Consider the following 26,989-nt stretch of genomic DNA (forward strand, 5'->3'; position numbering starts at 1 on the left):
GAAACGAATGTCGAATTTGCTAAGAGAACAAGGATGCGGGAGGGTGGAGGGGGGAAGGAGAGATGATGGTAGCGAAGCTCTGCAAACCGCAAAGAAACTTTGCCGAAATTTCGAAAGTTACGAGAGTCCGTTTTCATCTATTTCATAGAGGAGGGTTAAATATTCTACGTTGGCATCGTCTACGAGGATTCCACGTCCCGTGGGTGCTCTGCGCGTCGCGAAAGGTACATATATAAAACGGCATTCATTTCGAAAGAGACTAATTTAAAACTATGTAAACCGAGATATTAGAATAGAATATATAAAAAATATATGTATCAAGAATAAAATATATATATATATTTTTTTTTCTTTATTCTTTATAATTTTTTACAATTTTTATTATATAATATTAACAAAAACATACTGCATGATAATAGTTGCGACACAATATCAAAATGGATTAAAGAGAGATATATAATAAATAACGCTATATATATTAATAATAGGAATAAACATTTAATGTCAAATTTTACGTTTGTAATTTCAATTAATTAACCGATATTCGTTAAATTAATAATTTTAATGATATTTATAAGGTTTAAAGATGAGTAAATTTGTATAAAAGAGAACACAGATGGCTAAAATATATCGACCACGTGCTAATCGCGTGTAATCATAATATTAATTCAGACGGTACAAAAATATTGATTAACAATCTATTGAAAAATCACTTTCCTGTTTTGACTGTTTGGTAGAATATCAGATACTGAATATATGCTGGGTATACGCACTAATGATGTTTCAGGAATGTTCAAGTATTGGTTTAATACCGCTTACATTAACGTTACGTTTCATCACAGTAAAACATTAGCGAAGTCTTCACAAAATTAGCAAATTGCTGCCGTCACTCAACGTGTTAAAGCGTGTACCGCGGACGAATACGAAGCGAAACGGTGAGCAAGGTAATCTCTTGGCAGGGAAATGCTCGTGTCACGAAGACGACATGCTGAATGACGCAAGCCTCGAGAGCATTTAGCGCTATGAATATTTCGGGAAGGCGCAGTTGTATTGTGAGTGTCAAGAGAGGCTTCCAACAGCAACGAAGACTCATGATTCGCTCGTTTGATACACTGTTAGAGCCAAGTGATCGTGTTCGCCGCGCCTTACGAAGCGCAACAGCTGTTCGTCGGCGACACATGCATACACCGTCGATCAAGGACAACTTGTAAGAAGTTGCACGCCGGTCTGGACAATTTGTAGGAGCAGGGTGTAAATTAGTAATCGATAAACTACACTTGAATTTGCTTCATTTTGCTACCAGTGAATAGAAAATTATATATATATATATCAGGAGGTAATAAATATATTACGACTTATATTATTAATAAAAGTACTAGATTAATCAATGAAAAGACATATAAAAATTTTAGACTCTTTTTTTCTTGATTTAAATAAACGTTAATAATTCTGTAAAATTAAAAAAAAATGTGATATTGACATCTCTGATATCAGCGTCATGTTACTCTCGCGTAAAAACATTAACAAATCAAGTTTATTCGTTTCATCAATTTTAATTCACGATTCATCGCGGATTACTCGCCAATGCGCATGCGGTCTAGGATGAGCTTATCGAGACGAGCTTTCGGAGTCACAGGAATGAGTTTGTGATTGTTGCTTGGAAACGTTAATCCCGGAAGAGAGCCAAGAGAGCCGTCGAGCTTACCGCTTTCTTCGCCATTCGTCGTCGCTTCGTGACGCGGATGCGGAGTGAAATTCTGAAACCGACGGCCGCATCCCGCAGGGGAGAATGTCAACAGACGACTGACGAAAAAGAGACGTCGTTAATTTCTAACCGAAACGTAACTTGAAGAAACTTTTTGGCAGTAGTGCAAGCAGAAATTCGGTGAATCGATAAATTGCTCGAGATTGAAGTATGAAAAGTGTAATTTAATCCAACCGAACGGAAATATTTGATGACGAGAGTATTGATCATCACTCGACTATCAGTGACTTATACTCTTTATCGATATTTCGCGTTAAAAAATTGATTTCAATTTTCTATTTAAGAGATCAAAATTTGAATATTCCCTTATACCGTATTCGCATACTCGAGCGTTTATAAAGTTCAGACTAACCGGGAAATGGCATCTGCATTCTATCTATCTATATATTTCTCTCGTTTAATATTTTAATATCATTTTCTACTCTTTGCAACTATCTACTGCAATACAATACGTACGCTTCATTGCTCTCAGCCTTTGTATCGTACAAATGATATTTATATTCGATCAACGTCTGTTTCGAGTAGATCCATCTAGTCCATTTCTAAAGCGTCTTAACGTCGGCGACAGAGAGGAAACGATCTTGCAGAATAATACACCACGCGGAAAATGCCGGCAATCCTTACAAAGCCGGTTACAAATGAAACCTTCGAAATGGAAAAATCCACGAGATCCGGAGTGCTTTCCGTATCGTCGCCGCGATCGATAGGAAGTCATCCAGATCTGTTAGCATAACAATGCTCGCTCGCTCGCTCTCTCTCTCTCTCTTTCTCGCTCTATTTCTCTTTCTCTTCGGGGACAAGTCCCGCCGTTTCCTTACCGCGGATGGTAGCGAATCAATCAAAGGTACGTTCGAAGCCGCGAAAAAACCACGTGACAATCGATATTTCATCCGATCACCAGATCTTGCGGGGCACGCAACACCATAAAATGGGAAAGAAACTAGATTGCATCGACAGACGTAACATTGCTGCATAGTGATAATAAGACTGCAATACTATTTGGATCGTTCGAGGATGGCGCTAGTTCAATATCGAATATGAGTCATGTCTTCAATTTCTATACCAATTTTTTGTTATTATTATTTTACTTTTTTATTCACATCCCAATAAAACTCATAGAATTCCCGAGCAAATATAGAATATACATTTTAAAACTATATACAGAATATATGTCTATTACTTTTAAAAGTATTTATTCATTTAAGGTCGACAGTATGGCTCAGTAAAGCTGTAAGTTTAACAATTTTATTCTGTTCCTTTTCACGTAATAGCTGTAAATATATAAATGATGTAGATAGAGAAAGAAAATTTATATAAGCAAAATTATCTCTACGCAAGGATAGTACGCAATCACAGTTTTAATAGTCACGAAAATAATTAGTTAATTTTCGATTTTGACATTTACGAGAAGAATCTCCCGTTGAACTTTGATTAATTTTCACGAAACTATATATTTCTTTCCGGAAATATTTCTCCGTTGCAAACTTATTTCGCTACAATTCTGAGCGCATCTGATGGTCGACCGAACCTGAGAGGCATATACGATGTAACCTGGTTCTCGCGGCACTCGCGAAGAATCGTAAAGACGTTTCCACCCGCAATAAGACTCGAGGGTCGAGGGTCACACGACGAAGGCATAACACACATAAGCTCACGAAAGGAACGAGGACAGCTAAACGTCGCGCGTGAACACGAACGGAAGAGGATGCGGAACACGAGTGTTGCGGGAGGAAACGAGAAAGGAATAATGGAAGAAGGGGGCGGCGAGAGGTCCCTGGACGCGGGGGCGCGGGGTGTTCCGCGTGCTCTCTTACGGATTTATGGATTTCATTATTGTCGGCTCGCGGTTGGTTACGGCGGCTGACTAGGGCAGCTTCAGGCTTTTGGACAGAGCGGAAGGAGGGAGGGGGAGGGGGAAAGGGAAAGAGCCCGAAGCGGGTAGGGCAGGAGGCTGCTGACGACGCGGGCGAGGAGGGTACTCGGAGGGCTGTCTAAACTTAAACTTGCCGCCCGTTTGCATTTTATGAGCAAGCAGCAAGTTCCTACGGGCCCGTAGGAATCCCGACGGCGCCCAAACCGAAGCCCATACATTCATCCCCGCCGTGCTCGCTCCCTCTCACATTTTCCTACCTACCTACCTACCTATCTACCTACCTACCTACCTACCTACCTACCTCCGGAGACCGCCGACATACTCCCGCTGCCAGCTACCCGGAACCCGGCAACCCGGTCAGACCGCCCATTACACCCGGGTGTGTAACCCGAATTACTACCTCTCTCCCTTCGGTTACACCTTCTCCGTCTAACTATATCGCGCTGTAATGACACCGACGGATCTTAAGGGTTTACAGAGGGTTACCTTGGCAGCGTGTCTTTCTCTCTGCCTCTCCTTTCCTTTCTCTCTCTCTCTCTCTCTCTCTCTCTCTCTCTCTCTTATAAATACGCGAGTGAAGCAGCCGAACTTTTAGATTTCGACGAAGCGGCGACTTAATGCGAGGTTATTTCATTTACATCTCTATATTTCTTTCCATCTCTTTATCTCTTTCATTTAGAATATATAATATATTTACATATATAATATATTATATTATATTATGCGCACACCAAGACTGATTTAGAATTCTAGCCATGAGTTCCATTAGACTAGATGCATCCGTTAACAGCCTATATATTGTACGAGGAAGATTTTTCATTTCTCTTTGTACGCGACTGATAATATAATATCGTTCTAGTGTCAGGACTATGAAAAATCGAAAGACTGCTCTTGTTGAATTTCAAGTTGTAAAAAATTTCATCTTTTGAATAAATTTATAAGATTAAATTTATAATGTCTTCCGTGAGTGTCTTAACACAGTTACTGATATAATTAATATTTGATAAATTCCAAAATAATAACTTTTAAACAAAAACTTTTTAATAAAAAGTTATGTTCACTGATATCTATCTGTCATTTATTTAGACTAATATATACATATTAACTTATGTTTTGTTACAGATATATCTTAGGTCGATATCATTATCATTGCAATTAAACTTAATACCAAACAGTCTAAAAGATTTGCAAAAGACTACGCTGCGAATTTCTTTCTTGTACGCACGATAATCGCGCCCAGACTATCAGGGATATCAAATTGAACAGGCTTTCGTGAGAGAAAGGGAGTAAAGAGAGACCCGGCAGAATTCCATTATACAAATCCAACGAAAGCACGCGAAGATCTTTCTCTCCTTCGCAAAATCCGAGAAATAATTTATATCCGGACACGTGAAACATCTCGCGCTATCGCACCAAGACCTCTCCTTGCTCGACCTTAAGCTAAGAGGTAGCAGTCTACTTTGCGCGACAATAATACGCGAGCAAGATTGAGCCAGGCATAGGTGCCGGAATATGCGGAGAAGGTAAGCCAGAGTGCACTGTTCAATAATTCAGCATGCAATAGTGCCGGGCCCTCTGTCTGTCTCTTTCTGTCTCTCCCGCAACTCGACGTGACGCGTTCATCTGTCGTTCGCGACTGCGTACGTTCCGCATGTCTGAACACCCGTGAAAAGAAGCGTATATTACATACCCGTGATGCGAAAAATATATCGGGTGGCCTGCAATGCACGAATTTTAAGGGACGATTTTAGAGCAGCCAAAATATCATTTGTGCCTTGTTAAAAGCTTTGCAAAACGCCCCTATTTAAACGAGGGGAAAATGCGCGTCGTAGATAACAACGGATTACAAGAACAAGTAAGAGTGCCTCTTTACGTAGACCGTTCATACTGCTTAAACTAATCCCTGAAACACGATATCACGGATTAATACGCTCCAACTTTTGATTTACGAACTCTATAATCTCTAATATAACGCGTGTATTTAAAGTAATCCAATATATGTATTACATTTCCAATGGGAAAAAGTTACATCTCTGGGACATGGTGTCTTACAAAATTTTCTTCAAATTAAAATTAGACAAAACTATTCGATTACATAATTAATTAAAAATTTACTGAATTTTATTGAAAGGAAAATATAATTTTTTCGATACACACGCGCGTGCGTATCTTTCCTCAAAATTCAGAATGTATTGGAATAATTTCAGTACATAAGAAGGATTTGTAAGTAATAATATACATATATCGCGAATGTATGCGTACGCGATTACGCATGTACGATGTCTCTCAAGTTGAGTTCGATAAGCGCGTAACATACGACGAGACGACACGACACGACACGACGGCGACGGCGACGGCGACGCCGACGTCGAGACGCACGACGTTTTGCATTCGTATCTGTCAAACCTTTAGCCGCAGTACGACGTCAAGAAAAGAGGCGGCATTCGACGATATTTTGTCGTCGACGTCATACCGTCTCGAGCGTGTCACATAAATAACCGGCTGGCCCGACCAAGACGGTTCCCCCGATTCGCGGTGCTCACGTACCTGAAACAAAGAAGAGGAGGCAATCTAAGAGACTGTGACTCTATCCCTGAGATAATACGATAGCGCGGCCTATAAGTAACGCGGCCAGCCAAGCGTGTTAAAGGATGTAGACGAATCGGCGTGCGTAGCGGCGGCTAGAATTTATTATCGCAATTCGCGATAATAGTCTAACGCCTGCACGATAGTTGTGAATAGGGATCTCTTCCTCCAATAAGTTACCCGACTATGTAAGTAACACCGGAAAATAACTACGAGAGAAAGTCATTAACTATGTTATAAATGATTATTACATGTAGAATTATATCAACAATCTAGGCCACTTTTAAAAACCAATTTATTTCATTTCACACAGCTATACATTTATTAATTAGTTATATATATAATTATAGTTAATTAATAATAATTTTCCTTCGTGTCTATATATGATATAAACTTTTTCTACATTTTTTTCAATAATATTGTGACTTTCTTGATTCTAATTTCAGATCCAAAGTCAAATTTTTTCGGCTAACATAATAAAATAAAATAAACGGTTAATAACTACGGTTTATATATTTAATTATGTTAATTATTTTACAATCTTATAATTTCCTAATTAAATTATCGCTAATAAATTAATTGTCTCTTAATTAAATCAATAATCAACCGTCTACATGTGCAATTGACAGACAGCATCAGCGATTCTCCATTATACGATCACTCCAATAAGCTTCAACGAGAAGTCTGAATTACATTCGACCTCAATATTTCGAGAAGGTGCGCGATTTCGTAATTGCCGTTGAAAAACTTCTCGCGAGAAACGGCGTTCTTTTTATTCAAATCGCCGACCGAGAAACGCTCTTCCTCTACCTCGACGCGCCGGTTTTCGAATCGCCTCGACGAGAGCAGCGAGAACTTTAACGGGCAAAATCCATTCGTACTCGTGCCACACATAAATAAGAAAGTTGCGGGAGTTAAAACTCGAAAGAAAGGAGTGGGCCGCCATCTCCCCCCTCCCCCCCCCCTACCCCGCGCAGGATTTATCACCTCGACGCTCGCGAAGAAGGGTGGTGGCGGCGTCGTGTTTTTCCCTCTCGTGCCCTCGTTTTTGTTTATTACTGGCCTGTCATGCGAGCTGCCGCGCTCGATTCCGAGTTAAACACGCTGATTTACAAAACCAATAACGTCTGCAACTGACGAGATTTGAATTTTTCTCGCGATGGCGTTTAAATCCAGAAAGAATCGAAGGTCGACTCTATTCGTGCAGAATCGCAAATATGCTTGACATTGAATTTGTACACCAATATATTCATTCATTTTTCTCGTCACTTTTCATTATCATCGTTGCCCATAGTGATAATTCGTCCTTCAACAAACTTTTATTATTGCCTCAAGTTTCTTTTTTTTTTTTTTTTTTAATGATTATAATATAAAAAGCATATTTTATATGTATATGCGAGATATCTGAAACAATATGTGCAATGGATATTTTTATATGTTATGTTATCGTAACGCTGCAGGGATCATGCAAATCGAAACATATACCACAATGTTAACATGAAAATTCCCGATGAAAGTAATAGAAGCCGCTGCGCAACTGTAAAGCGGCTAATTAAAATTCTAAATCCAGATCACGATTTTATTTCCCCATTTCCATATGCCGATTTATAAATGGAATTGAACATTCATCTGGATATAACGATGCAGCATCGATCGGCCATATCGGCGTGTCCCACAACGAGACTGAATCCCCGCACACACGCGTCGAAACGTCCACGATGCGAAAGCATGACACATCTGACACGTGCGCGCGCGCGCGCGCGCGAATCGATCGCGCGCACCGTGCAGATTATGAAATCCGCAGGTGGGACACGCGGAGAGAGGATATGTATGTCTCCCATTTTAAACTCAAATATTTGGTAATGAATATCGCCGGTGTACGACGTCGCGCGATGGACGACGGTTCGAGGCGAACGCGGCAGGATAGGCAGGGCGAGCTTTAATACTCCTGATTGGAAATCTCCGAGACCTGAATAGCTCGTCTCCCCGACGAGATCGTCGGCTCATGCTTGGCGAGCATGAACACCGGGTATTAGCCGCGGAAAATCCATCGCTGAATTTCGCGAAGTAAGTACGAGCGTATACTCGTTTCTTTTTCCGGTTCTTCTGGACTTTTTTTCCCCCTTTTATTTCTCCTCTTTTTTTTCCCGAACAGCAATCGAGATGCTATCGCGTCACGGTATCGATCGTCGCATGTACACGACGAACAAGGCTATCATTCTAGTGCCCAGCAGTTTCCGCTTTAATAGAAAGTAACGAGACAAGGAGCGTAAGAATGTTTGTAGATTAAATGTAAATTGACCCTTTCCCGACCCCCTTTCTCGCCATTGTAACGTTGCACCGTTCTCATTTGCTCCGCCGAGGTGCCGCCCACGGCGCGCACGATGGTAAGATTTTAAGTTAATTTTTCAGGAGCACGCGGATAATTCAACGGTGAAAAGTCTCGTTTTATATCGCCCTGGGAAAAAGAAACCTTCATTTCCGTCTTACAACGGCCGCTTAATGAAATCAGCCATGTTCGCGCAGCTTAATTGTTTCGTTACAAAGAACCTGGTCTATTTTAATATGGGTTTTGAACAGAGTCAAATTATATTAACATCAGTAAAAGATTAAAAATTATATAGGAGCATTAGTCTAAAAAAAAAAAAAAAAAAAAACTCGTTATTTATTTATTAAGGAAATCTTGTAATATTGTTAAAAAATTATCTAGTATATGAAATATTTCATGGTATTCAGCGTTTGTTTTTATATAGCGTATAACGTATAGCGTGTTATGTTGTAGTTTATTTACATGTTACAACCTTGTCCGTATTTCCTCTGAACATAATCGCGACAAGTACCAAGAGGTACCTAACGAAATCATTATTATTCGATTATTTCATTTTACGATGTATGTAATTGTCGAATAACAAGCGAATTGGAGAGCACAGTTCGAATCCGAATCATTGCTTTGTGATTGTCGGTATGTACCTCTGTTTGTTTTACACGATCTCTCTCTGCAACGTTATGATAAGAATTTAAAAAAAAAAAAAAAAAATCAATGTCGGGAGTGCTATGCAAAATGCGTCATATTCCATTGATAGTGCTCACATAATTAATCGTGTTTTCGCGGTGATGTGCCATCAAGGATGAATAAAAGAGGCTCGTGAAGTCTAGTATTGAACAGATCAACATATTGTGTAATACAATTTCGTTGTTACACGCTTTGATAAGTGTTAAATTACCTTTTATTTTAATTTCGAGATAATACATTTTTGCAACAATTGTATTCGATGACAGTTGTAACAGTAAAATATTTGTTTATTTTAATATAAAATGCTTAACGCCTGCGCTCATATAATGTATTTTAATGATTATTATTATATTAAAAGAAAATTGAGGATTTTTAAAAGGTAACAAAAATATTATAAATATATCTCATAGATTTGTTTCAACGTTGACGAGTTAAAACAAATTAATATATATATATATATATATATATATATATATATAATTATTTAATATTCAAAATAAATAAATATAACTATTCGATTTATTGTTTGTGTAAAAATGTGCAAGAGCGAGAAATTTGATCTAAGCAGAGTTTTTATGGACCTGATTGTTATTAAACTAATTTTTTCCTCAACGCATGATACTGTAAGAAATGTAACAAAGTAATTTTTGTTTCTGACACAAAATGCTATTTTCGTAGAAAAACTTACTGCACAGTTAATTTTATGCGTTTAATTAATGTATAATACGTCGTCTTTAATCTTAATGTACACGTATCAACCTCAAAAGCTCTTAATTAATTTTTTTAATACAATTACCAAAAAGAAGACTGAAAGATAATTTAAGAAAACTTCATATATATTAATCAATATAATGACAAAACATTTTAAATAAAAAGATATACGAATTCTTTATTCCAATATTTACCATCTTATCTTTAGTATTGGTTCGTAATATTATTTACTATACCATTCAAAAAATTAAACGCCACATATTTCTACCTTTTGACGCATAATAGATCGAACTGAGATTCAGGACAAAAGAAGTGTACGAATCTGTCGAATCATTTATCAGAGCGAGCCAAAGCGACGCCCAGCTCGTCGGCGCTCGACGTATTCTCTCTCGTCGAACAATCAAGTTTCAAAGCGAAGGGTCCCGACCTTCGACTTAGACTCTGCTCTCTTAATTCCTTCCCAATTGCACACGATCAAACGATCGCCGTACGCACGAAGAAGCCGTTCGGGTTCAAATCGCGCTCGGACGATTCGGATACTTCGGACGATTCGAAACGTGCCGCGAATATTTGGCCGCCGAGACGTGTCGTGCTGAAAATACTTTGACAGCCCTAAAAAAAACTCGATCGCCTTTTATTCAATAAAACACTTATCTCTCTGACCTTCTATTGTTTGCGACTATTGGCAGTCACTTCACGATTTTAACGATTACAAAAAAAACTCAATAACCTTCACATTATCGAAAGAAAATATCAGCTTTTTCATTACCAAGAAGATTAATATATAAATAGCAACAAAGTTTACCTTTTAATTTTGTCCAATTAGTATTTTTTTAATAAAATATCTCTTTTTAGTATTACTTAATGTTTTGAAATCCTGTGAAATTTTTATCTGAATATCTCTCTGCAAATTTTTGCTACAATTTAGATAATTTTCAGCACATTCTTTTGATGTCCGTTCGAAACAGAATATCATTGAAAATATTGAATAGACCAAGGCCGAACTCACTCGTGCTTTTCATTCCGTTAATTAGCGGCTTATCGAATCGATATCGGGAGCGCAGCGTGAAAAGGCTGTGTTGGAACGGAGCTCCGACGTGCTGCCGGTAATTTTTCCCTATTTTTCATTCATTGCTGCTGAAAGCGTGCCTATCGATACATCGTCGTGGCACAAAGTCAATAAAGATCACGATCCAGATCCGGGAAACGGAATGGTGCAGCGACGCGCACGTCTGTTTATTTCTATTTTTTTTTATTCCTTTCACGCAATTCAGGATAAAACGAGCAGCGAACAAACGTAGAGTACGATTCTCGGGCAAAATTGGCAAGCGAATACTTTGCAACGAATGCAGATTTCGCGAACCATTCATCAATCGAGCCGTTGGGTCTGGCCGCAGGAGGGACACTTTAATCGACAATCATTTACTATCCGGTCGTCCAGCGATCCACCTCCATCCCGCTTCGTTTATTCTCCTCTCTTCGTCCTCCCGGGCTCGGCTATCCCTCTGACTCTGTTTCTCTTTTTCTCCATTCGTCCGCTTCCCCCTTAACCTGCTCTTTCAACGATAAAGGGCGCCACGATTAAAACACCATCTGTTGATATTCTCACACACACACACACACACCCTTTTTCGCATCACATCGGATTCAAATTCGATATACGATATACGAAGAATCGTTCTTTTCACGGACATAATACGTCGCGCAATTATTTGCTCAAAGACGGAAAAAGAAAGCGAGAAAAGATTAATCTGCGATCGATAGCAGCGAATGGCGGCGAGGCAAAAAATTAACATTCATCTCGCGAACTTAACTCTCTTTAATCGCTCGGGATGTAAAGTGACACAAAGTCGTTAAGTCTGCTAAGAGTCATGCATTATCTCACGCGATAATCCTTCAGTCTTAAAACACTTATAAAACACAAGCTGTCTAATCACGATCTTCCTTCCCTGGATTCTTGGTAGAGATACACGTTGAATTTACGAAAACTGTGCTTTCCAAGCGATTCAACGATAGGAACAGACACGCTTCGCCCATAATTTCGCGTTCCGATGTGTACTTTCGCGAAGGACGGTGGATAAAGTTAATTCGCGCGAGGGTAGAGGGTAGAGGTTGTCGGAGACGCGCATTTCGATTTGCGATCAGTTCGTTACTCCGGAACGGACAGGTGCAGTAACTGCAACCGAGCGAGACGGAAGGGAAAGGGTATCAGGGACGATGAGCCATTCGCGTAATTTTGTTTGCTCTCGTCGGCCCTTTGTTCGCACCCACGCCGCTTCTCGTTTTTCGATTCCGGGATCGATATCCGCCGGCAGCGGGAGAATAGGCATGATCTATTAAAGCTCGCCCCGTATTACGAAGAGTTGCGAAGAAAATCCGGGGAGATTTAATTCGATACCGGCGGACGCGGGTAACATTGGCTCAAAAATTGTGAGAATAGTTCGTTATTCGGCGAACGGTCGCCGCGCTGAGGCGAGAAGAACTGTTTGACGAGTCGTTGATGTGACTTTTTGTTTGCCCGCTCCTCGATCTATCATCTGCTTTATACGGCTTGATAGAGAAAAGAATGAATTGGGACATGATTGATCTCGATAAAGAGGAGAACGAATTGTGACAGGTGCAAACGCTCGCCGCGTGTTGCGTAAGCTGTCAATTATTAATACATGCATCAGGTAGATATAATATTGTCTCACAAACAATCATTATATTTTGTATCATTAATCGCATTTATAATTTTGTGCGTTAGATAATGTTTAAGTAAAGTTCACAAAAAAAAAAAAAAATTTGTCATGCTGATTTAAAATCTCTATTTTTCAAGTTTTTTATATCATAAAATATCTATAAACTTTAATTTCTTCGCTCACTTATACGTATCGTACGTGACATTTTCTTTCTTATAATAATTTATCCCATTATTTTTATCTCTTCAATATATATTACTAAATTTACAATTAAAGTAATTATATATATATATATATATAAAATACAAAATTGCATCGGGGAAAAATATAAACGCATAAAAAATAATCTCGCGATAATAATAAGCTCGCAGTACGATAGGCCTCGGGGAAAATTTCGGGGAGGACATTTTGACGTAATCGGTTCGTCCACTCATCGGACGGTCTACATGGTCCGTTCGTTCCGATTTACGATTGATACTCGCGTCGATCAATTCGCGCAAAGCAATACCCGGCCAGGCGTCTCTTTCCCACGCGCGCGCGAATCGCCGGGCGGAAGCGTGGACGGCGGAGAGCGAGTTAATTTGTTCACGGTAATAGTACATATTCGATACGTATACCGGGCAAATGAACTCCATACCGCGACGCTACGCCAGAAGATAAATGTGCCGACAGGGAGAAGCTTGTCATTCGATAACAAATGTCAGTTGCGGAGCCGTCGCCCGTCCCATATTTATCGCGACGAATGGTTGCAGGTGCGCGTCATTTTTTTTTTCCATCTACCATGACCATTTTCAAAAATATAGTACTATAAAGTCGCGAGTGGCAGACGCGTTATTCCTGATACCTCTGGGATTTACATAAGAGCACGTCAAAAATGATATGAATAATGGGAGAAGAATAAAAATTGTTTTGCATTCTTCAAACGGTTTACGAATCGGTCGAGTCAAGCGAGAGCGAAAGAGGAGTCGATAGCGGAGAGGAGCAAAAACAACAAGCGGATAATTAGATAACGCGGTCGTACCGAGGAAATCCGATACGCATGGCGTGTTCTCCGTCGACGTTTTTCGCGCCGTCGATCAGCTTCCGAGAGAGAACTCATCGCGAAAGAGCCGCACGGATAATAACGTCCTCCCGGGAGACCAACCAGTAATAACCGAGTGGTGGTTGGAGATTGGGGGTTGGTTCGAGGGGTCGAATTAGAGGAAACGGGAAGAAGGAGGTGGCTGCTTTGCGCGCGAAGAAGAGCCTCTCCAAGTGGAAAGCGGAGTCTTCCGAGATGGGGGGGTAGTCCCACCTCTTTACCCCTTTACCGGCGCGGCGGCCGCAAAAGAGGAAGGAAGGAAGGAAGGAAGAAGAGAAGCGAGGAATAACATTCATTATTCTCCGGGGCTTTCGGTAATTCGTGATCGGGGCTGCAGAATCCCCCGTTCTTAGACCTCCGCCCTAAATTACCGAACGGCGTTACATACAGGGACTTGGGGGTCTGCGTTTTTTCTCTAATGTAATTTTAACGACTTAAATTTCGTAGTGGCTGTGAGAGAAATAGGTTCGCCGTGATCTGAGAAAAGAAATTGAGAAAAGAGGGGATGAGGAAGGAAGAAAAGCCTACGGAACGTCGGAAAACCGAGAAGCGAAGAGAAAGAGCTTTATCCGAGAAACTTGGCCGCCATCGCCAAAGGGTTCCGCGTGCTGATAGAACGAATAAGTTCCGTTGCTTCTGGCGCAGCAAACCGCATATTGCCCCTGAAAACTACCACTCTACTGGCACGTTTTTAATAACGCCCTTACGTGACCCTGCCTTTTCGCACTCTTATCGCTTCGACTTCTCCCCCTCTCATATATCCTGTCCTATCAATTTCATTCTACGTTTTACATATCTCTTTGACTATTCGATGAAATCGTCCGTGACTGTTTTATTATATATTGAAGAATCACATATTACGCATGTGCAATAATAATTCTTAACTTTTTATACGTCGGCAAATATATGTGTATTTATATACTTTACAATATATTTAAATTAATAAAATTATATTATCGCAGGAAAATATTATATATTTATTACAACATATCTAATAAACTCTGGTAAATTAGATAAGAAAAAGCAATTTTAAATTACTTATGTCAGATACTCTTTTCACGTCTGCATCACGATATAAGACAAAGAGAAACTGGAATCTTTAAGACAACTAATAAAAGAAGAGAGCTTTCTAGCTTTTTTTAATAAAGAGATCCAGTCTCATCCGTCCGTCGTTTCGCTAAAGCTCAAGCTTCCTGGAATATATCATGCACTTTGTACGCTCTGCAAACGCTGTGCTTTGTTCGGTTCAACCGAGCACATTCTCGTGCGCTCGCGTCGCTGAATCATTCCCTCGCGTTTCAATCGCGCGTTCGGTTATATTGCGGTCGCGCTTTAACCGCGTTATTTTCGTTCGTCCGGAACGAGAGAGATATCTAGCCCCGAATGGCGTAAAATCGCCGGCATAAAAATCTCCAACGATGGCGTAACGTGCGGCGCGCCTAAATCCCGCGCCGGAAGATACGAGACGGTTACGATTAGATTACCGTAACCTGGACCGCGTTATCGCGAAAATTGGGCGGCGGCCGCGACGCGAAAAACAGACCTAATTCGCGACTAACGTACTAACACGCGCCGCATAAAATCGAGCTCCCATAATAACCTGCGAGCCACCAAAGTGTAGGTATATCGGTGCGGCAGTCAAGCGGGGGTTTATGTATCCGTATACACAAAGCTTATCCCGCTCGAGCTTGCCCCTCTATGTAACTCCTCTCTCTCTTCCTCTCCCATCACCCTCGTCGCTTCGCATTTTTAATTAAAAATCTGAAAAAGCCTGCGTGACAAAACGACGCGGTCGAAAAATAAGCGGATATCAAAAAAAGGGTCCGCGTTTCCTTTTTGATGCCGAGCACGCAGTGTCATATTGCGAAACGCTGCGGGCCATTGCGCCTCGCTATTGTCCCGTTTGTCTGTGAATTCTCGCTGGACGAAACGTTTGTGCTAGTCACGAAGGAGAAAGAAGCAATATTCTTTGATTTTAAGGAGCCGCGACGCAAGTGTGCGTAACGTAGACAACACGTTCCAATAATGTTTTGAAGATAATGAATCCAGAGTTTTCGTTATTTGCGTTAATTGAACTTTGTTTCAAAAGTAAAACTTGAGGAAGTTTTGAAGCTAGTCTAATGTATACCTAATAATAAATAACATTTTTCACTAATAATGTTAGAAATTTATAACAAATCAGTCATGCGTGTAACAACTCTTGAACGGAACATTAATTATCAATAATTAATAATAAGAGAAAAAATTTCGCTTAAAATGTTACAAACATAAGCTTTTATACTACATTTTGTAAAATTCTATTTTAAGAGACACATGACTGCAAACTACTTATTTCTTAGCTGATAGCGCCTAGTTAATAGCGGTATATCAATGCTTATCTTTACAATGTTTTACAACTTACAACTAAGTTATGAGATCTTGAAAGAAGCATATATATTTAGCTTTATTACACGTTTAACAAATTATTTAATTACACTTAACAGATAACATATCTATGTTATCTGTACGGCCTGACCTAACGCATTAGTTTCTAGATTGATGATCCAACTCGCTTATCAAACTTTCTAAAAAGTTTCTAAATAATATTGTGATATCGAGAAACGCGCTGTCAATTATCATTTTTTTCTGTTTCCAAATACACTATAAAAACTTTAAAATACTTTTAATAACATTTAATAACATTTACACGACACTATTAGGAAATAATAACAATAAAGACGTCTTATCGAGTTTCCAGTCTTTTTAACGCACAAAAAATTTACACGAAATATCTTTTTAATAGTTAACGACCCTCTCGTATATATTCAGGCCACGATACTTACTCATGTTTGCGTATGTATGTGTGACATCCAGCCCTCCTGGTCGCCTCCCACTTGGCTGTCCTCCCCGTTTTTCCCTCCTTACGACACTATCTCCACGAAACTCGTAAAAGACCCATTCGTTTGACTTACGTCGCAGCTCGTTTGTTATTACAGCGCTCGTTACAGAGTCAATTCTGGCACTCGTATTCGCGTGTACGAATCTTTATGATCATGCCGGTAAAATACACGAGCGTCGAGGAGGGCAGAACGGATCGGAGAGAGTTTGACAGAGTCTTAGATACGGAAGGGGATCGTGGTAGTGCTGTCCAGCCACCCTTAAGGCTCCATTCGAAGGCACATTCGAGCGGATTTATATTTGTTGTGCCGTCGCACGGACGCTTGCGTAATGTCTCGTTTGCAGCTACGTGGAAAATTAGCTTTGTCTTGACCGACCTCGGGTTTACGATTCCCGGCAGATTTTTACGCCGCAGACGACGTAGCTGTCGCTTTAAGAGACATGAAGCGAAACACGTAAGACGAGTTATTACCCGTCGTAATGTGACAAATGACATTGTGACTTAGTAGGATGATTAATACGATGTGAAATATATATATATATAAAAGAGTATATAATATTATAATATTAGCAAGTAGTACTATCGTGAATATTAACGTAAAGATATTATTATCTGCGCGATCACTGACGCTTTGGAATTCTCAATTTCTCATTCGCGTTAATCATTGAAAATATCAGTGTGTTAAGGAAAACGAAAAGAATTTTTAAAAAACGGTCCAACAAGCAGGATTTAAAAGGCTTTCGCATCGCTGTAAAAAAAATGGGGCTTAAAAACGGATTTTCTCCGAGACGGTGAAGTGAAATCACCTGAGCGCGTCTCCGGGAAAGACGTGTTCGCCGGTAGTTCTGTGAACGAAGAACGAAGATATTTTCCGTATGACATAATATCCATAATGGTTCATACAATGGCGCGAGCACGATGCTTAATATACCGGGAATGCGCGTTACAATTACCATTGTACGCTAGAAAGTAATTAGTTCACTGTACCAATAAATCGTTTGCCACCGACATACGTCCTACATAGAAATAATTAATGAACGCAACAATGGGCTGATCCTACCACATATGTGTCGTTGGAATTTATATTATTTCATTGACGACATATTAAATCGCCGGCATGTACAAATGGAAATCGAAAATGGCGCACGTTAGTCAATGAGATAAAAATCTGATTATTACAAAAAATTTCCTCATTAGAAACGTATAATTAGGAAATAAATTTACTATACAATATAGACATGCAATATTTTTAATATATATAAAATTTGATTCAGCCTAATTAAAAGGCAAGTTTTTTTTTTTTTTTTTAACTTAACGTTTTTAAAATTTAATTTTCATAAATTAAAAAGTAGCGCCAAATAACATTTTATATAACTATTATTAAATTTTTAGTTTAACGTTTAGCTTTCTAATAGTTGGCAGATTTAGAGAAGCACGTGAAAAAATTTAAATTTATGAGCAATTAGCAGGTTGAAAATATATCAAGCTCGACGAAAATATTACTACGCGAATATCCGCTCGAAAAATTACGACTCCCAAGAGAGATTTTTAATGGACTTCACCGCCGACTGATTTCTCATCCTAATCTACGGCGACAAAGTCGCGAAACAGACGACACAAACGTTATCGGGGAAACTCTGAAAGATTTCAGATGGTGTTGAGGGCAAAGAAGCGAAAGAGAAACGGTGAAAGGGAAGGAGCAAGAAGAACGACAAGGTTGAACGAGGAGAAGGAAAAAGTCGAGAGAGCCGAGAACGACACATTGACGAGACTCGAGGAGATAGTTTTCCTTTGTCGTGACTCTCGCCACACACTCTAGAGAGGACCCTCGCGGCCGGAAATAAATTACCACTCGAAATCTCCGAAAGCCTTTTACCTCAGTCTCGCGCGGGGTCCCGGGATCGAGTAGAGTCGCGAGGAACAATTTTATTGTATTTTTAAGCTGGATATGCCGGAAAAAGGAATGGAGCGCGGGACCACCATCAAGGATTCGAGAGCGCTGACGATATAAACTCATGTCGAAGGGAACGTACGAAGAAAAGGCGTTGCTAATACGATCGTTGCGGTCGCGACCGATGACGCGTTCTAGAGAAAACAAACGGAAAGTAGCGTAAAAGCGGAAGAGCGGATAGTCGGAGTCATCGTTAGTTCCTTAAGGACCGGTAACCTCTGGAAAAAATACAATATTTCTTAAAAAAACAAAAAAAAAGTAAAAATGTCTTGATACAATTTTTTCTGCTATTCTTTTTCATTTCGAATAATAAAATTTTTATCGATATGATAAGTAATAAAAATAAGGTAGAAACTATTTTTTTTAATACTGATTAGAATGTTTTTATTTTTGTTTTACTTCATGTTCGCGTTTTCAGTTTTTATAAAAATGGCAGTAAACACCTTTATAATAAATTGAAATAAATAAGTAGCTTGAAATTTCTAACAAGTCACGTTTCTATCGTTTTTAATTTTGTTTTACTTTTTTACGGGGCAATTCAACTTGCACCAGAAATTTCCGATGGTTTGACTTTTTATCAGACTTTATTTTCGTATATATTCGCGAAAAAAAAGACCGGAAGGTAGAAATACGGATTCCTGTAAACCCTCTGAGCCTCCTTCTCGCTGGACACGCTGCACGCTATAAACGTAGCTCGTCGACGAAACAGCGAACCTAATACGATTGCGACAAACCGGGGTGCGGTCGATGGCAAGCGGATAGAAAGAACGGATGAAGGAAAGCTACTGGAAACGAGTAGGCGGAATGGAAGAGGGGAGAGAAGGCCAGAGGGAAAAAAAGGAAGGAGTAAAATTGCACGTCGTGCGGCGCAGGAAAGGGAGATCCAGCCGCGTTTCCATTACTTCATTTCCGAGGCTGAAAGCCGCAGGACAATGGGGCGTCCTCGAAAGGTTGACACGACCGAGAGAGCCACGGGATGTCCCGATCGTACCGAATACCGACGGTAAAAAGGAGACGAGCCGATCGATGGACGAATATGCGGCGCTCCTGCGAAAATTACTCCACCCGCCAGTAATTCCGATCGATCGATTATCATTAATCCGCTCGGTCTTGAATTATCCCCGGCGCTTGAATAGAACTGCGAGGATGAAATCCGTTTAAACTATTAGGCGATGAATAGAAAGCACGAAAGGAGAATGTAGGAAACGTTAAAGCGTTCGGTAAAGTTAAACACGATCCACGCTGTTTTTAATTCTCTCTTTTTTTTTTTTTTTAAATTAATGGTTATTATTTTATAAAGTTGGGTAAAATTGAAATTAAAACACTTTATCAAGCACTAATGCGGTTAGCTGCGGTTATGACGAATAGCCTGTTGGTATCTTTCTTCATTCCTTACTTTAATTTCCTTGTGGGAATTATTTCTGATTTTTCATATACATTCATGCATTTGTAGAGGGAAATTTTCTCCAATTACCACACATTTTACTTTTATTAATAAAAATTTCGAAATAAAGTTTACGCAAAACCTCAAAAGCTACCTGTAGATTCTGTTATTCACCGAGCTTTTCACGCAGCTCATTTACAAAGGTTTCGAATTTATATTTCAATATACAATACAAATAGAAATATATTAAATCCAATGTGTACAATTTACACAATATATAACAAATTAACGCGCGCATTTTCGCCGTGCTCGAGCGTAATGGGGAATCGAAAAATCGTTTACCACTGTGACGAGAATGTTTTCCGCGCGATGCGACATGCGTCATTACGGCGTTTATTATGTATTTATTTCTCTGCGCGAACCAGTTCGTGCTCTAGAATTACCATGTCATGGCTGCGGCAATTGCGTGCGATAGTATCTTCGCATTCGATTGTAGTTAACTCGCCAAGTGTTTATCTCACACGTAATTGCAGAAACGCGAGCTAAAGTTGACCGGGATAATGGGCGCGTATAATAATGAATAAATGCTTCATTGCTTCGTAATTAGCGTTGCTGACGTACGTCCGCTGTATTACATTAGATTGATCAGTTTAGCAGATCGATTAATGGCACCGATAACACGTTCAATTGCAAATCGGTAAACACTTACTGCTCTATTATATAAACGGCTCTTCTCTATTTATACTGTATTGATAAAATCAAGAAAATCCTTCTTTAAGCCGATAAAAGAAGCACGAAATTTTACGTCCAAAAGGCGCGATTATATATCTGCCATACTCGGAGTTCAATATCGCTGGAATATCATTAGAAAAAATTTATATTACAAATTTTTAGCTTCTTCTAATTTATTTTGTTTTCTTTTTTAACATCAATACCGCTGCTATCGCGCACATAACTTGACAAATAAAACGTAATGCGATTCCAACACGCGAAATGACCGGCAATAAAAATGCATCGGAATGTCATCACTAATATTAGCTGTCGTCGGACGCGATTTTTATTACTTACGACTTTGGGGAAAATCGAGTTCTGCGATCCTTAAGAGATTCGGCGATGCCCCGACGTAAAAGGACGAAGCCATCCTTGCACCGGGAATAGTATATCATCCCGGAAGTGAAAAATGTTCCGCTTCTATCCAATTCTCTCCCTACTTCGCAGCTCGCGATAAGAGTATTACCCGATGATATATCGCGGCGCGTGTTTACGAGGATATTAAAATTGTTTAATAAAGGCGAATAACGTATGGACGATAATTAATCGTATATCAACAAGTAATAGCAGCAACGCTGAACGCACCGTGAATCTGGATGCATAATTTTGTTTATTTAGCGTCACGCGAACGTACAGTACGATATTGTGCGTTATTCGCTAGATAGGAACGCTGCAATATATATCACGGCAGAAAACTTTACGCTGATATTTGAATCTTTCAGTAAAAACGGTATGAATTATTCTTGATATCGTAAGAACAAAAACAACAGACACGTTAAGTGCTGTGCGCTCATATATTTGTTATAATTTGCTCAAATATTCATAACGTTGAGTAATCGCACTTTAGCACATTCACGCTTGATTTAAAAATTTTAGAGTTGCCAGCGCGAACGAATTTTTTACATCTACATACATACACACATGTTGCGCATTATTTAAATTAATTTAATTCATATACGTTGGATGAATTTTCATATTTACTAATAAACTGCCAGACAAAAAAAAAATCATTTTTAATCAAATTATAAAAAATGATTCTCTATCTTTCTTTCAGATTTTTTTTTTTTTTTTTTTTTTTTTATAAATGTTCGACTGACACACGTATTTGCAATTGATACTTTTATTAAAAAAGTCGAATGATGACGTGTCTTAGGATCGCAAAATCTAAGAATATGTTATTACAACATCAAAAATTTGATTATCCTTCGTATGTATATGTCACACTCAGCAGAAAAGATATTTCGTATATAAAGATTTGCAAATATCTGACATAAAAAGCTCTTTTTCTTTCTTTCTCTCTCGCAGGATACCTAATTTTGTCTATCGGCGGAAGCGACTGACGTAACGACGCGCCCTCAAAGAGAAAATCATGGGGGAGCTATACTAGAATGTCTGTACCAACGAAACCACTATCCCGCAGAATTTTCGAACTGGATAAATTACGATACGATCGCCGTAACCACGTAGTATTGGCCGCACGTACCGCCACGGAAAAGCACCCGATGCGATTTCGTCATTATTTAATTCAGCTCGCTGGCGCTGGAATATCTTGATAGCTCCAGAAAACACATCTGGAGATATTCTCTCGCAGAAAGAGAGGAAGAAGGGAGCAGCAAAATAACCGTTTACTTATCACTCGATTACGCATTAATCTTACCCGACCCAACGAATATGTCATCTCGAAAATGAAGCGAGAAAGGGAAGCGAGAAAAAATTTGCGAGACACGCATCACGGGCGGAGATTTATTTTCGATCGATAATTCAAACACATTATGAACTTACATTTTGTTTGTGATTTAAAAATCAAATTAATTCCATTCCAGCGAATAAAGGTTACCGATGCAAATAAAATTCGCAAATCTTATCTTCCATCGCTACGACTCTCTACTTCAGCTCGCGATAAGATTATCCTTTTTTTTTTTTTTTTTTTTTTTTTTTTTTTTTTTTTTTTTAGCAAGATTATAAATGGCATTTGATAGCGATACTGTCTTACGATTAGTTCTATCTCAGCCAAATCCTTTCATCGAATTATCGTATACCGCGTGTATAATCCAGTTAATCTTTATTCAATCTAGTGAACCGTCTTTGGTATCTCGAGAATTCTCAGGAGCGATGGGATCGGCGGAATATCGCGATTGGATATTAAAAATGTCGAGAGAGAGAGAGATATCGACAAAAGCGCCGATCTCGTCATTATTTCATTCCGCTCGATGGTATTCGAACGCTTTGATAGCATCCGCAGCGCGAAGTGTTTTCTTACCTGTAGAAAGAAGAACCGTATCTTTGCACAACTTTGATTTCGCTCGATCGTGATTTCGCGTCAGAAACGCACGCAGAACTTTTCCTCCGTTTCGCAAAATTGCTACCGCAAATCGTTCGCGCAAGATTTTTCGTGGAATATTAATTTCCCAGAATATTTCGCCGGTGGAATGTTTCAAGTTACTGCCGCGGAGATAACCCCAAAAGCGAACGAGCGAAAAGACTCGGTTGCGCCGTGAGGTAGGTAGCAGAATGCGCCCGGAGGTGGGGAGGGGTGGGGGGTGGGGAGGACCCGCAGAAAAAAGGGTGAGAGCCCGAACTATGTAGTCTTTAAATGTTGGAAAAGCACGGAACTGTTTTAAAAACTGCGAAAAAGTTTTATTCCCCCGGCGCCTTAAACTCTTGCCGCAGAAGTTCACCTGCACCTGGACCCTTTACAAGGAAACTTTCTTATTGAAAACTATTTGTTTGCTTGGACCGATCCACGACATGCCAAAGTCGCGAACGAGAAATAATGCGATCTAACGATTTTTCGGATAATGAGCACTGTACGTCATCACTGCTAAGTGATTTTAATTTTTGATAGAAATTATTTTTTTTTTTTTTTTTAGAGAGAGAGAAAAAGACAGACTATATTGGCTCTCTCTACTTGTCAAAGTTAAAAATCAAGAGCAACATCGTACAAAGTAATATCGTAAAGTGTTAATTGCAACTAATTTCTATTACGTTTCACGCGGACTACTCGCGATGGCAAGTGCACGACTTATGTTTATCTCAGTCTTTAAACTAATGAGTGAGTTGAGAAGCGTGTTATTTTATAATAATGTGGCACAAATAACGAAGTTAATTTTGCATGCCGAGTCATTAAAACCCGGCAAACAGTCGAGCGCACTTCAAAAGCGAACGGTAGTACATAATTGGGAAAAATTATAAAACAAAGCAGCAACCACTTTGGTAGAACAGTAACAACCTCGCGTATACCGCACTTGTGGGTCAAAACGGAACGTGCCTCGGCGAAAAATGATTTGGAACGTTTATTTAACGACGAAAGTCTCTTTTTTGCTAAAGCAACAGCGTCATAAAGTATAACCTCTCAAAAGAATTAATACTACTTTGGTGATAATCGCTAAATTAAAAAAAATTTTTTTTAAGAATCAAATTGTATAACATTTTTTTTTTACATAAACTAGACTCGACAACAAGAAAATAAAATTGGAACAACAAGCATAAAAACAAAATACTCTATTACATTATGATATTCTCTTAATATATTTATATTCTATTAATTTCATTTATATAGGTGTATAAAAATATTACGTTGCAATAGACAACTATATACGTAAACGTGTTGCAATATGTATGGAATTTCATTATAATAAAACACTATATTTAAACAAAGAAAATCGCGCTGGGTTATGAAAACGCTGCGCGTTTACGTTCGATCGCGATCAAACGGCGGTGAATTTACGGTCGACGTCATCTAGTGCCTAGCGATATTCATTTCACCCTAGGGACGCCGATAAAATATAAAATACACGAAAAGCGAGGATCAATGTAGATAATGGAATGCCAAGCGACGCGCGTTAAGCACGGACACAAATTGGCGCGCCGCACGCGCAACAGGGCTTTCGGCCGTAAAATATTATGTCATAAATATCTCGAACTCAGATTAATGTAATCACGAAAATAGCAATCGACCTGTTCGGCGCGTACCGATTATACGGGATGGTCCAGATTTACCGCGGCCATAACTTCTCTTCGATGCGTCTGGAGTCCAACTTTTTCTTCGCGAAAAATTTCACAAGATGCCATCGAGCTCTGAGTGTCGTAACTTTTTAATCCGCGTTGAAAATTTCGTGATAATTAAGTTTCGAAATGAAAAATAAGGAATTTATTTTTAAATTATACGCCTTTTCCAAAATATCCATACATACACAAAATTTGATGTCTGAAAAAACCCTGAGAAATTAATATATTGATTTGTAAAATATTCAAAGGCAACACAACTTTTCTTGTGACTTATTACGATTTGTTGTGATCATTCAGGAATTTTCTATTGTTTGTAGATATATTATATAATCTACTCTATTATTAATCGTTAAATTTGATTTTAGGCTGCAACAGATTCATAGTACGTAATGGATATAATGCAATGCATTATCACTGCAATGCATTTCTAGTATCTCTCTAATATGCTTGATATGCTTGACAAGATGATATACATAATATTATGGATATTTGATATATGTCCTGTTTATTATTTCTATTATTATCATTATTATCCTTGATCAAAACAATAATTCTATGCTCTGTTCATAATTGAGAGAATCTTGTGCAAATCAAATTAATGGCTGCAAATTTAAATGTCACATGTATGTGTTTAACGGGAAAATAAAAAAAAAATAAATAAAAAATGTCTTTCTTGTTTTTCTTATTTAAAGTTATTTATATTTTCTTATTCAAAGTGAAGGTTATGTACATAACTAGTGACGGGTCTACGGTATTACGCGGATGTAGTTAAATAGAACAGGCGTGTACGATCCATTATATACCACGGTGTGCTTAAACTGTCGTTAACGACTTTCCTGCGCGCCCCGCACGGCGGGTTACGCGGAATCCTCCGGCCTTGTAAGCCCGGAGCTTGTAAGCTTGCAAGCGGACTCTGCTTTATCTATTTTTTTAATACCTGCTTATGTCGACTATCCAACACTATCGTGATTTGACTATTACGAGAGCTTTCTCGTTAATTACAACATTACCGCGACCTGTTGTACACCTTTCGAGCGCCGCATCGTTACTTTCTCTCTCGGTCGTTTTATTGACTTACCTGAAACAAAAAGAAAAAATTCATTACATCAATGTACGAGATGCTTTATAAAGTTTTATCGACGAATTAGTGAAAAAGCGAGTTCTAAAACTCGTATATAAATTAAAAAATATTTTACATAAAGTTTTATTTTTTGTATGAATTTGTAATTTTTAATCTTTTTAATCATTTGTAATTTTGTGTTTTTTTTTGTTTTTTGCACTAATTTTTTTTTTATTAAATTTTCCAGGATATAACTTTTTAAAACAACTATTAAAACAGATTAAAACAACTATTTCGTACACCTTTTTTAGTTAAAATATTTTTCCAAATTTTTATTTTTAGTTTTAACGCAATTTTTTGATATCATATTATTTTTGTAGTTAAAATAACACTATTTAGTAAATAGATATACATAATAATATATATAAACATATAACAATTTTTAACAAGTGGTGTAGATTTTTAATACTTTTTTATATATTTTAAAAGGATAATTTTTTACAGAGATCAATGTACGAGATGCTTTATAAAATTTGATCGAGGAATTAGTAAAAAATCTAGTTCCAAACTAATGCGTTCCTAACAAAATCATAATAAATTGATTATCTTGAAAAGATACTTTGCTAATTTTGACAGAAGATTTACAAAAACCACATCTCCTAATAGAGAATGTCATGCTTCTTGAAATTTTAAATTATTCCATATAAAGATAGTATAATTTTTCTAAATTCCATATTTATCTTCTCAAACTGAGCGACTCAAAGACACTTCATCTAAAATATTAGAAACCAAAAAGCTGCAAAATTTATTATATCTTCACACACGCATATAGCTATTTCAAATAGATATTTTTTTGTGCCGTTTAATAAAAAAGGGCTGCGATTACTTTTTATTCTTTATTATGATCGTCAGCTGCGAAAAGCTATGTAATAATGAGCTAAGTTTCTCTAACACCTAGCTTCTTTGATACGCTATTAACAACGTATAATGGCATGTTCTTACCTGTCGTAACTAAAGTTTCTTAATTTAGCACTTGACAGATTCGAGACTTCCCACCTTTATTTAACAAAATTGCACCCGGTTGGCAGAACTTTATTACGCCAGAAATATCTGCTAGTTTCATATTCGCGTGATGAAATCGGAGCTATTAATGTCGCCGTGTCGTTCTAATTTCTACAAAGATAGACAGAGATAGCAGAATATAAACTGCGAGAGAGAATTTTGTGG

At 38.5% G+C, this 26,989-nt stretch overlaps 1 protein-coding gene and 1 long non-coding RNA gene across 24 annotated transcripts in view; one reads left to right on the top strand and one right to left on the bottom strand.

Annotated features, from left to right (window-relative positions):
* Positions 1 to 26,989, bottom strand: part of LOC140664093 (protein muscleblind) — a 378,997-nt gene that overhangs the window by 207,421 nt on the left and 144,587 nt on the right. For 13 of the 22 annotated variants that reach the window (XR_012046388.1, XM_072888827.1, XM_072888826.1 and 10 more), the window contains one exon: positions 6,045 to 6,185. The exons of 8 other annotated variants lie outside the window; for them this stretch is intronic. Coding sequence is in view for 13 of the 14 variants with exons in the window: in XM_072888827.1 (XP_072744928.1) it covers positions 6,045 to 6,185 (141 nt within the window). In the remaining variant the exon portion in view is untranslated. Of the gene's footprint in view, positions 1 to 6,044; positions 6,186 to 9,741; positions 25,781 to 26,989 lie in introns of those variants that run through there. One more of the 22 variants, XM_072888848.1, reaches the window with a different exon arrangement.
* Positions 1 to 26,989, top strand: part of LOC140664096 (uncharacterized) — a 241,066-nt gene that overhangs the window by 62,043 nt on the left and 152,034 nt on the right. The window lies entirely within an intron of this gene.

Source organism: Anoplolepis gracilipes, chromosome 3 (assembly GCF_047496725.1).
Source record: "Anoplolepis gracilipes chromosome 3, ASM4749672v1, whole genome shotgun sequence".
In the NCBI taxonomy this organism is placed as follows: Eukaryota; Metazoa; Arthropoda; class Insecta; order Hymenoptera; family Formicidae; genus Anoplolepis; species Anoplolepis gracilipes.